This window comes from Gavialis gangeticus, unplaced genomic scaffold (genome assembly GCF_001723915.1).
Source record: "Gavialis gangeticus isolate Ggan-Ray unplaced genomic scaffold, GavGan_comp1, whole genome shotgun sequence".
NCBI lineage: Eukaryota > Metazoa > Chordata > Crocodylia > Gavialidae > Gavialis > Gavialis gangeticus.
In genome coordinates, this window is record NW_017729022.1 from 86,121,657 (window position 1) to 86,134,729 (window position 13,073).

Here is a 13,073-nt window from a genome sequence, read left to right on the forward strand (position 1 = left end):
GTGAAGAAGTTAAGAAAATATTTAACTGTTTTCAGATAACTTCACTTTATAACACAAGTACCTTGAGGCAGGGAGAAAAGATTGTCTTGAGGTTAAAGTTGGTGACTGGATATAAGCTGCTCTGAGCTTTGTCCCTAGCCCTTTCAGGTTTTCATCTTGGATGATTAAATATGCCTAATTGTGTCTTAAATATATTAAAAGACTAGTTTTACCAAAAACTTTTACCTTCATTAAAAATAAAATAAATTATAACAATTTTGATCAAAATCAATGTGTTGCAAAAAAATTAAAACTCTTGATGGTTCCTGAATAATCACACACGCATACTAAAATACACAAGGCTATTTGTCACTGGGAGGGGGGGAACCTTCCAGTTTGCAATGTTTCAGCAAGCTCTAGATCAGAATCAGGCAGTAGTGTTTAAACATGGTAGCCTGCACCACTGCTGTGTCTTCAGTACTAGTATGGGTGGGAGATGTGAAAGTTCAAACTGGACCAAACCAGTACCTCTTTATCAGACATGCTTCCTCCCCCTCTGCTACCACAACACTGATGATGATGGCCTAGGAGGCCCCTACTAGTCCTGTGTTTACCTGTCATCAATCCAGTCCCCAGCACTGGGCTTTTCTCTGTGGCCATAGCAGACAGGACTAGGAGAAATGGCCTCAAGCTGCAACAGAGGAAGTTTAGGTCATGAGTTCTCAACCCCCGGCCCACAAGCCAGAACCAGTCTATGGGGATCACCAAAGGTCCTGAAATTTAACGAGAAGGAGAAACAGTGGCAATTAATGCTGCCACTGCTCCCCCATTATCAAATTTCCAAGCCTCAAGGGCCAGATGACATGACCCCATCCATGCATGGGGGCCCTGTGCTTGGGAACCCCAGGCATGGACAGATACTTGGCTAGGATGGTTTAGTCAGGGATGATCCTGCCTTGAGCAGAGGTGGGGACTAGATGATCTTGCGAGGGCTCTTGCAACCGTACTTTCCTATGATCAGTACTTTTGAACCTGATTCATCCTTGTTTTCAATCCTAGCTGAAGGACCACATGTGGAGGGTATCCAGGACCTAGTCCTGACAGCCATTTAGATATGGTAGGACTGTAAGTACTATCTATAATGCTGCTGCTATAGGAGAGAAACCAACGGCCTGGTGCATACAACTTCCTACACTGAAAGTAAAAGGAGATGTAAATACATAGTGTTCCACAGCAACTATTAGTTAATTAAAAGCAACCCAAGGATCAAGGCATAAAGTGTATGAGGAGCAGTAGTGTAGGGATGTGGCCAGAGGACAGGGACAGTGGCAACTTCTGGCAGCAGCCCTCTTTTGTACACTCTCCACCTGAAGTCAGCACCTCGGGCAGTTGCTCCAGTCACCCCACCCTAGTTACACCACTGATGAGACGGGACTGAAGAGAAATGCTGTGGAGTAGAAAAGAAGGTTTAGGAGAACAAGTACTCTGGCTATAAACAGCTTCAGGGGAACAATAAATGGGAGAAAGGAATTACTCTAATTATCTGAAAGTAGTAAAGCAAAGAGCAACAGCCTACAGCTGGAACCATAAAACCAAATTCAGGTGAGGCATTACAGAAAATGTCCTTGCAGTGAGAAATGAGGCACTAGAGACAGACTCCAAAGAAGAGTTTTTGAGATACCACTAATACAAATGCCCAGTCTCTTACCTGCTATCCACAGGCAGAATTTGGCATTTGACAAACACCAGAGATAAGAGTCATATCCTTGGGAAAATCCCAGTTGCTTTACTTACTACAGGCAATCAGAGCTCTGTTTTTAGGCCTCATTGGGAAGCCAGGCATGTTCTTGTATAATACAGAAGATCAATATGGATTATGTAAGCAGTCTTTTTTTAAACCCAAGCATCTCTAATCCAGTTGTAATCCTTTGTGAAAAGTGGGTAGTATTGATTCTGGCTATGTAAAATACCACTCATGTAGACATACCTGAGCTAATTTACCTAGTGTGGGTACAGCTGGCAGTGTAGCTGTAGCAGTAGCATAGAATCATAGAGTGAGGTTGGAAGGAACCTCAGGAGATCGTCTAGTCCACCCCCCTGCTCAAAATAGGAGCATCCCCAACTAGTTCAGGCCCTCAAAGCACGCTATTAGCTCTGCTTCTCAGATAAGTCTTTCAGGCAAGGACTGAGCCCTATCCTGCCATAGATACCCTGCTAGCAGTACTTGAGCCAGCTAATTTAAAGTTTGGGCAGGTAAGTTTATACAAGTGACGGTCGCACCTTTGACTGCTATGTAGACATACCTTCCAAAACCATATTTGGCCCCCTTCCCTGTTGCACAGTAGAGTCTTATGAAGCTTTAAATAGCCAGTCATTGCAGTGTAGTCCTCTCAGTGAAGTACCTTTCCCTCGGTGTCACCCCATATGCTGGCCTGACAGAGCCAGTTCTTGGCTTTGCTTTATTCTTTAGAATATCCTGCAAGGTCTCTCTCTCATCTCCAACCTTCTCTTACACAACCAACTTAGTGTAGCACAGCTCAGCCTGACAGCGTTGCACCACACAGCCTGCAGTGATCATCTGTGGCATACTTTTCTGGCTTATGGGACAATGCAGAAGTATGCTAGTGAAAATCAAGCCAGTGCTTGCAACATGAGCCAGTAGCAACCCTACTGTATTTCCTGTATGGACAACATGTTCTTTCTAATCCATTTCTGAAAGCAGTTGTGCTAACCTACATTTTCAAAAGGAATTTAACTTTCTGATACTGCAAAAGGTTACCGTGCATTTTGACTGCTTGGCCTTTTAAAAACATCCTTGAATCAAAACATAGGGGCGCTCTGTTGATGCTGGTTTGAGCAAATGAATGAGTTGGGAGACTAATGTTCTAGTCCTGGGTCTGTCACTGATATGCTATGTGACCTTGGGCACATTACTTAACCTCTCTGCTCTAGCTTCCTCCTCTGTAAAGTGGGAAGGCTTATTGATCTGCTCTACTAGACAGGGGCACTGTGAATGTTGCTAAGCTGTATAACAGTTTTGCTAAGAAACCTCAGTCATGGAGCAGGAGCCCACTATGTCAGGTGCTGCACAGATACGGAACAAACAGAGTTTACAATCTAGAATTAGTTAGCAAATTCTGTAAAAACACCTTGAATAAGTAAATAGTGTCAGCAAGTGCTCAGCACTACCATGTATTTTTAAAGAAGGACTGGCCTAGGACACTTGGAATGATTAAAGCATCCCCACTGGCTGGGTAAATAACCTATGCTTTTGGCTGGCTGGGCACAATGTTTATTTGTGTCCAGCCAGGCAAAAATATCAGCCATTTACCAGACAAGCAAAGAGGTCAGTGGAAATCTGCAGTAGGGAGGTGGCAGGTCTGCTGTAGCCTGGGCTTGCAGTGTATAGCATCCTGGTCTGCACCCCCACCAGTTTGCCCCCTGAGATACTCCATCTATGCACATAAACTCACCCTCCAGCTGCCCTTTCAGCTATCCCCAGCTGCTGCTGTACCCACCTGATGACATTAAAAAAAAACAGAAATCTTGGAGCTACAAGGACTGGAATCTGGTAATGGAGAGCAAGGGAAGGAGCTAAGCTCCCAGGTTAACAATTAATCAGACAGAGAGGAAAGCTACTGCTTTGTAATCATTGCCTGACTCCCAAGTATAATAGCTGTGAATTCCTGTGACCACCATCTGAGACAAGGTGCTTTGGGCTATTCCGAGGGTGCTGGGGAAAATTCAAATCAGCCGTGCTCATGCAGCAAGTCTGCAAGCTCCATGCTCCCTGCAGCAGATCAGTGTTAGCACTGCGTAACAAGTGGAATCAGCCATCCTCGCCAGCAGCAGCCAGGCTGTCATTGTGCTTCTCCTGAGCCCTGCTTTCATTTCAAGTCAGTCAGTCAAACTGCACGGTTCCCTTCCTCCATGGCTATTCTTTGCTTCTGCAACCCCAGCCTTGGAGCTACAGAAATAGAAAGGACAAAACAAGGAAAAGCAGGATACATGAATACTGAGCCATGGAGGGCCCAGCTTTGCAAAGTGCTGAATGCCCTCCATTCTCAGGAAGTGAGGGTCCTTGGCACTCTGGAGTAGCAGCTCTGCTCCATGCAGGACCAGGTCCCAACCTGTTTCCAAGGCTTCTGCATGAGGCGCCTAAAGAACATTAGCAGGGCCTCAAGTTAATTATTTGTCTTCTCTTGCTGAGCTAGTCTTGCTTGGGCAGTAAAAAGAATGCAAATGGGTTAACAGACCATGTTTAGCACCACCTGCACTTAGATACATCCAGGGTGACCAAGCATCACTTTCCTGTTCAAGGTCTTACTCCAGGGAAGGAGAAAACCAGTGAATTCTCTACTATCCGTGGGGGAATTTGTCCTGCTAGTTGTCACACCACGGCCTGTATTCTTCCTCCCTAGTTGGCCTCTCCCTTTCCAAATAGGCATTTATCCTTCTTAGAGCTTATGCTAGATATATTGTAGCTTTGTAAAAGCTGAATGATTCTGAGGGGTCTCTTCCTGAATTTTACTCGCTTTTATGCTGCAGCTTTATCCTCCACATGAGATGGGAAGCAAGAGTGAAGAAGAAGCTTGAGTCCAGTCCACATGATAAAATTAACTGTGCTGGGGAGGGAGAGAGTCCAAAGTTACATCATGATCATAATTTCATAGTTTCATAGTTGGTAGGGTCGGAAGGGACCTGAGCAGATCATCAAGTCCAACCTCTGCCATGGACAGGAAAAAGTACTGGGGTCAAATGACCCCAGCAAGGTGTTCATCTAGCCTCCTCTTAAAGACCCCCAGGGTAGGAGCCAGCACCACTTTGCCTGGAAGTTGGTTCCAGATCCTAGCCGCCCTGACCGTGAAGTAGCGCCTCCTGATGTCTAGTCTGAATCTACCCTCTTCCAGCTTGTGACTGTTATTCCTGGTCACTCCTGTAGTGCTCGGGGGAACAGGGACTCCCCCAATGCCTGCTGGTCCCCTCTAACTAGTTTGTAAATGGCCACTAGATCCCCTCTCAGCCTTCTCTTGTGGAGGCTGAACAGGTTCAGGTCCCGTAGCCTCTCCTCATAGGGCCTGCCCTGCTGCCCCCTGATCATGTGAGTGGCCCTCCTCTGGACCCTCTCCATGCTGTCCACATCCCTCTTGAAGTGCGGCGCCCAGAACTGGACGCAGTACTCCAACTGCGGCCTGACCAGTGCCGCATAGAGGGGGAGGATCACCTCTTTGGACCTGCTCGAGATGCATCTGTGGATGCATGACAAGGTGCGGTTGGCCTTCCTGACTGCATCCCCACACTGCCGGCCCATGTTCATCTTGGCATCAATGATGACTCCAAGATCCTTTTCTGCCTCTGCACTGACAAGAAGGGAGTTCCCCAGCCTGTAGGTATGGTGCTGGTTCTTCCTCCCCAGGTGCAGCACCTTGCACTTGTCAGTGTTGAATCCCATCCTATTCTCATCCGCCCACCCTTGTAACCTGTCTAGGTCCGATTGTAGCCTGCTTCTTCCTTCTAGTGTGCCCACGTCCCCCCACATCTTAGTGTCATCAGCAAATTTGAACAGGGTGCTTTTTATCCCCTCGTCCAAGTCACTGATGAAGATGTTGAACAGTGTGGGCCTGAGGACCGAGCCCTGGGGGACCCCACTGCCCACATCCCTCCAAGTCGAAAATGACCCGTCCACCACCACTCTCCGGGTGCGGCCCTCCAGCCAGTTGGTGACCCATTTGACTGCATAGGTGTTGACATCACAGTTCCCCAGGTTTTAATGAGAACGGGGTGAGAGACAGTGTCAGAGGCCTTCTGAAAGTCCGGGAAGACTATGTCCACTGCTACCCCTGAGTCTAAGGATTTGGTGACCTGGTCATACAAGGCCACCAGGTTGGTCTGACAGGACCTGCCGCTAATGAACCCATGTTGGTTGCCCCTAAGCATAATCTCCCCTGCTGGCCCCTCGTGGACATGCGCCAGGATAATTCTCTCAAAAAGCTTACCCAGGATCGAGGTAAGACTAACTGGCCTATAGTTTCCTGGGTCCACCTTCCTCCCGTTTTTGAAGATGGCAACCACATTGGCCCTTTTCCAGTCCTCTGGCACCACACCAGAGCACCACGAGTGCTCGTAAAGCCGTGCCAGGGGTCCCGTAATGACCTCAGCCAATTCCCTCAGCACTCTGGGGTGGAGATGTCCAGACCAGCTGATTTAAATACATCCAGTCCCTCCAGAAGTTCCCTAACTAGATGCTCATTGACCCTTGTCCTGGGTGCACCTCCCCTGGGGCCTGCTGGGGTCCCGAGTGAGGTGGGGGGGGTGACCCGGTCCCTCTTCAGAAAAATGGAAATGCTCAATTAGGTTAGCCTTCTGATGTGTGTGGTGACATGATGTGAATAGACACTGGATATGTTTATGCTGTAGCTTGTGTAAATGTACCTGGCTCTATACTAGGTCAGGGACTGCAAGCACTAGTGTAACTGAAGGGAGGGCTACTGGGCAAAAATAGCTGCCAGGCTGGCTGCACTACCAGCAGCACCAGTGCTGCTCCATGCATCACTGCTGCCTGGGACACAGAGCTGCCCTGTTATGCCTTTTACAGCAAGCAGGGTAACTGTGGCAGGCTAGGGCTTCATACAGACTAATTGCCCAAGTATTTCCCCACCTTCTTGGGTGGGTTTTGCAAGCAGAGCAATGGTACTAACTAATGTACTTTAGCAAGCTACTTTAAAAGTCATTGCTCTGCTATTGACGCAGCAATGCAGCTTCATCTGCTTTGCAACCATGATGCTGTTTTGTAAACAACCACAGATGCAGCAGTCATCACACTGTAGATGTACCCACTGTACAGCTGTCTAGCTGTTTTATGTGACTTGCAAAATGGAGTTCCTAACCTCTCAGGATCATTGTGATCAATGAATGTTGACAGACAGCTTTTTGCAAAAGTAGAGCTGTGAATCCCAGCAGCGGTAGTAATATTCTCTGTCTCTTTCTTTTTCACCCTCTCCACCCAAACGCTGGGTAGTTTCAGATCCTTTTTCTTCACTTCTTGTTAGGTTGTGCTAATATGCAGTGCAGAGGGCACGTATACACTGCCTCAGGATCACGCGATGCATGTGTAAAACCTAGAAACAGATGTGATGTAGCTGCCTTTGAGCTCATCCCTTACATTTATCTCCAGTGGCACCTCAAGGCTATGATTTTGCCTTTCAGCTTTTCCCATCTTTGCTACCATCAGGTGCAGCATTAGCATGCACAGAAAACCAAGCTTCCCCTGGTGTGTTAGCAGCCACCACGTTGTCTAATCTTTATCAAAGCAGGCATAGATGTGAGACAAGGAAATCTGATACAAGGCCCACACTAGTGGTCCCTCCCATTTACAGCAGCAATAATATTTTTAAGGAAAACATTTTAAGGAGTATACAAGACTCATCAGTCTTTCAACAGTGTTTTGTTCTGCTTGCATGGCTGGGAACCACCTACATCATAACCAACATCAATATGGCATAGTTACCCTTGGGCCTAGGCATGCATGCAACACAAAACTATAAGATGCACAACCATATAATGCACCAGTTATAGCAGGTACACTTTATAGACAGAACGGTACACATACACACAAAAAAATCTTTCTTAAACACTAGATGCAAATCCTCCTTGGACATGTATGTATTATAGATTTGGTTTGGTTTGTTTGAAAGCAAGTTCTTCTTGACTGTTTCCACCCCTAGAAAAGGAAGGGCTGGATGTTACTGACACAGATAGAAATGCAGTTTTATCTGCTTTGCAATTGTGAGGTTGTTTTGTGAAGTTTCACTACCAGGAAGTAGGATTCTGCCAAAGTGAAGCAAATGAATGCATAAACTGCCTGTGCTTTAAAAATAACACTGTTTGAACAGACCTGATACCACTTTATACCAATGCAACTAACTCTAATGACTTTAGCAGAGATTTGCCTGATTTACACTGGTGCAAATTGGACCAGAAACAGGTGCATCCTGTAAGTCAGAGGTGGGCAATTATTTGGACATAAAAGAGTTTTGGTGAGCTGTCACAGATCAGGTCAGCATCAGTAACGCTGTCCCCCATGCCCCGGCAAAACAGCTCACCAAAACTCCCTAAGTGGCTCTGTCCCACACTCGGCCGAGCAGTTGGGATGGGACCAAGGGTGGAGAACAGCATCCAGGAACAGGATGAACAGGCAGAGCTGGGGCTGGGATTGTGGGGCGGTGACAGCACAGAGCTGGAGCCATGGCAAAGCCACAATCTGCTCCCCACACACCCCTGCAATTGGCACCAGTTCTATGGGCAGAGGTGTGTGGGAGGTGGATCATGGCTCTGCCCCAGCCTCAGCCCTATGCTGTCACTGCCTCATGATCCCACCCCATGATCCTGGCCTCCCCCTCCTGTCCCGCTCCCGAACGCTGCTCCCCACCCATGCATAGCCCCATCCCATCCACCCTGCTGCATGCCCTGCCTGTGCAGGTCTGCCCCTAGTGGATAGGCAGGCTACAGTGCCTGGGCAGTGGGGCTGGGTCCAGCGGTGGCAGCAGCCAGAAGGAGCCACTGCTGCCAGGAAGTGAGTGCAGCTACTGCGCCACTCCAGCCCTGCTGTGTGTGGGGGTGGCTCACAACCTAGGCTGCCAGCTGGGCTCAGTGGCTCAAAATCTAGGCTGTCAGCTGGGCCACATGCACCACAACCTAGGCTGCCAGCTGGGCTCAGTGTGACCAAAGGACCTGCCATGAGCCAGACAAAATCCTTCGGTGGGCCAGATTCAGCCCACTCTTGCTCTAAATAGTATTCAGGCCTCACTCCAGGTGCCAAAGGGTACCAGCAATGACAGGAGTACTTGATTAGCAACACTCATGAAAATTCACCAGTAGCCTTGCTAGAGTCTCCTTTTCTCTTCCTCAGCACTAAGATGAAGATTTTTTCAAAACACATTGATAAGGCAAAATGCATAGCTTGTGTAGTGCATTCAAAGACTTTGGTCTAGAAGTTTCCAGACTAAATGATTGCCACAACAGGAACTTTTTAGGACTGGGAAGGTCAGGTTTAACATGCCTACAACAAACCAAAAGCAGTCCTAAAGACTACATAGATGAAGATGGACCACTGCATATTGGAGCCTGCAGCCCCCACTAGCAACACCAATACCTGGAGAAAGAGTATGGTTTGGGGTAACACAACAGACTCCATCCAGCCTTCAGGCCTGTTCTAGCCACCCTAAAATCATCACTTGGTTCAGTGAAGAAATGCCCTAATAGCTAAGCAGAGTGACCTTTACCAGTCAGGGTACCCCTTTGTGCTCCAAGCCCACCAAGCTCCCTAGCAGCTTATCAATTCCTATACATGTAACAGAAGTTAATCATTGAAGTTGGAGGAAGCACACTTAAAAAATCAACATTTGCTATACTGAGCAGCCAGAACAAGGCTGGCTTATTGAAATTACCTTGTAATTAAAACATAATAAAAACTGGCATTTATTGATGAGTTATATTATCCTTGTCTAAAACCATTTAAACAAATTAAACCCCATCTCAGTGTTTTCCTATAGTGTTAGACACGCTAAGGCATGAGCAACATCAATAACGTTAGCTACATTGCCTCTTTGTTATTGAAAAAGGAAAGCTTTGCTTGGCATAGCTTTAGCCAATAAAATGGCACCTACTGGCCTATGGCAGAGCCCCTGCTGGTGAGCCCCAAAAGATATTACCACGGTACTTGCATGGACCTATAAAGCATGCTCCTAAGAACATTGCTGTCCCACCCCAGGGGACCTGGCCAAGGTATTTGCATAAGTCGATGGAAATATATGTCCCAGAAACCACTGTTAGGACCCCTGGCACCCAGCAGGTGATGCTTCCAGGGTACTTGCATAGCCATATCCCAGCACATGCTTCAAGATAACTCTAACCTGACCCCCTTTCATACACATCACAGCCCCTATAAGGGCAGGCACATGAGGAACTCTATAGGAGCATGCCCTAGTATCTGCCCCAGAGAGTGCAGACAAGGCTAGGGCCCCTGTCCCAGGTGGATTGTTCTCTGGTTGTTTTGTGATGGTTACAAACCTGTAAGGCAGAAAGAGTAATAGGCCCTGAGCTCCTTTCTTCCTTCTCCCAGCTGCTTCTGTCTCTCTCTCAGGCCTCACAACAGCTGAGCAGATAAACAAGTCACCACCTGCTCCCACCTCTAGTCCCACCCCTCTGAATCTGATATGTCTCCACCCCATGCCCAAAGCTCTGCCCTTTCCCCTGTACTCTCCTAAGGCACAGTTCCTTGTAACAGCAGCTGCTCACTTGCCCTCCCCATTACTGAAACCAGAAGCACTTTCTGAAGAAGTAATAGGGAATGTCTGTCGTTGTAGGAAGCAGACATCTGGAAGCCAAACTTAGTTTGTGCCCAAACTAAGAAAATCCTGTTTTGCAATACCAGAACAAATTCTGAACTGCCTGGCATTTCTGCCCTGTCTGCCTGCATAACTGGGCAAGAAGGTTAATGCTATGTGTGGGCAAAAGATTGAAGCTAAAGCAGGAGGGGGGAGTATGGAGCACAGTATGGAAACAGAGGTACCCAGTTCACTATAGAGCTGGTAGTGTTTAGCCAGCATTGTAAAGCACTGAATCCTGCAGCTGATAAATTGTACAAAAAAGGATAAGTATATGATTATTATTTATACTTACAACTTTTCTTCTTCTTCTCTCATAACCATGCATTTACATTTCACACTGTGGATATTCTTGTCTCTTTCTGAATCCTGCTAAACTCTTGGCCACAATTATACCTTGATGCAGCAAGGCTACTTCCACTGGCTAACTATGAATTCTCAGTGCCCACGAGTTCTTTTTAGCTTCCCCTCACCTTATGTTTAGCAGACAGGAATAATTTTGTTGTGGTGTAGATAAAGCAATGTACAACATGGACAAGACAGACTGGGAGTTTCTGTTCTGTTTGTCTTGGAATACAAGAGCAAGAGAATGTTCCATGTAATTAAAAGGAGGATGTTTAAAATTGATAAAAGGAAATACTTTTTCTCATTACATTGTTCCCTCACTGTTGGAGGAAGTCCTTGAGGACAAGATTTAAAACTGATTAGACATATATATGGCTATCAAGAATAGCCAGAGTATCATCATTAATAACCATAAGGAACATTGAAGTGATGTTAAATCTCATGCATTAAGAGCTTAAGCCAGTTTCTAACGGGGGTAGATCAGGCTAAGGCCATGTGGGTATCAGGTTATTCTATGCCTGCTTACAGTAAGGATCTTGCCCTTTCCTTTGAAATAGTTCATGCTGGTCATTGGTGGAAGCAAGAGCCTGGCGTGGTCTAACCTAGAGTCTGGCCATTCCTGTGCTACTGCAATGGAGGGACAGGTTCATGCATATTCGGTTTATACATTTAAATAAAAACATATGAATTGCTATACTGAGTTAGACCAACAGCCCACTTATCCCAAAACTCTGTCTGTGACAGTGGCTGACATCAGATGCTTTGGAAGAAGGTGTAAGAAAGTATGCCATAGGCAGTTATAAGATAACCTTCCAACATGAAGAAATATCCTCTTAACCCACAAATGTCAGAATCAGAATTAAGCTTTCACCAGTCTTGTATATATTTTAACATGTGCTTTTTTGATTGTATGTATTTGTGTTATGTATACAAATATTAAATCCCTTTTTGAGTCCAGTTAAACTCTTGGCCTTCATCGCATCACATGCATGTTTAGTTAAATCCATGCAACCCTGGTAAAGGTTGCAGAGGGGAAAGAAAGTTTAAAAATTATCTTGCAGAATGTTATGACTTAAAGCATGATACATAGGGAAGAAAGAACCTAACAAAGTTTCAGATCTCACTCTGAGTTTCGGGAGCTGCAAGGTACAAAAACATCATTTTAATAGTAAATTGAGGAAATGTACTTTGGAGCGGCTAAGGGACAAACATGGAATCCTACGAGTCCCTTTTTTACAGACTCCGGACCTTGTTGTTCAGGACACTTAGCACGTGCTTTATCTGAGACTGGAGTGTAGTAAGCACTACCATGCTGTATTAAAAGTTAAAATATAGTTTAAGCAGTTGCATGGTGATGCTTGCTAGTTTCAACCTGCTCTGGACAAGGCTGGAACTGGATGTGCCTCCTCCTCCCTCACACTCCCCCACCAACACTGACCCTGGCAGCAGGCAACACAACTTGCACATCCACCTGTGAGGACATGCAACCCCCACCCAGACCTGGCGCCTTCCCCACTGTGTGCCCAGCACTGCTAAGCCTGGGAGTGCCTGTCCCTGGCATGCTGAGACAAGCCAGGTCTCAGTAGAAGGAGTCACAGGGAGTCAAACCAAGGAGAAGGTGCCACTTCTGCAGCTGGATCCAGGGGGCAAGCCTGCTGTTGGCAGTCTTGAACAGGCTCCAGTGCAGTGCTGGGGCTGGGACCAACAATCAGCTGACTGTCAGTCCCTGGGGTTGGGACCAACAAGTAGCTGATTGTCTAATTATACATCTACTTATTAATGTTCTGGTAGCACCAAAAGACTCATCCCTGCAAAGTCTGCAAAGGAAACAAAAGGCAAGGAGTGGGGGAAAGGGAAACATAAAATATACGCAAAGTGATGAGAGTGATTATTGGGGTTAATGCTATTACATATATCACATATACACTATAGTATACTTGTGTGTAGTCTATACCAAGACACGCCACTTATCTACCATTAATTTTGCACCCCTTGCCTGCTTACTAATGTGAATTTCTTTTACCTAATGTCTATTTTCTGTTTATTTTGTCATGTTGCCTCCCCCACCCCAAATATAATGTTTCAGTTTCTGCCAAGCAATGCAACTGCATTAGCCACTTATAAAACACTCGCTTCCCCACTGGGCAGGCTCTCTTCAGAACACAAGACTAGAGATGGCAAGCATATCAGCTCCAGAGAGATTTCTCTCACTCCAGTTAGTGGTACTCCCTGAGCTTTGCTGATGAAAGGCACAGATGTGTCTGCAAAGAAGCAGCTCTCAGTGCCTGCCCTGTTCCCCAGAGCCCTCTTCAGCCAGTTTGATGTCTAAGTGGAAGGGAAGAAAATAAGCTGACAGTAGGGTTA

General features: G+C 46.4%; 1 protein-coding gene across 2 annotated transcripts in view; it reads right to left on the reverse strand.

The window, feature by feature from the left end:
• Window positions 1-11,654, reverse strand: part of CECR1 (cat eye syndrome chromosome region, candidate 1) — a 54,018-nt gene extending 42,364 nt beyond the window's left edge. Inside the window, exon 1 of one of the 2 annotated variants that reach the window (XM_019515552.1) lies at window positions 10,048-11,654. In XM_019515552.1, coding sequence (XP_019371097.1) covers window positions 10,048-10,208 — 161 coding nt within the window. In that variant the 5' untranslated portion in view covers window positions 10,209-11,654. The remainder of the gene's footprint in view (window positions 1-10,047) is intronic. The other variant, XM_019515550.1, reaches the window with a different exon arrangement.
• Window positions 11,655-13,073: the final 1,419 nt, after the last annotated feature.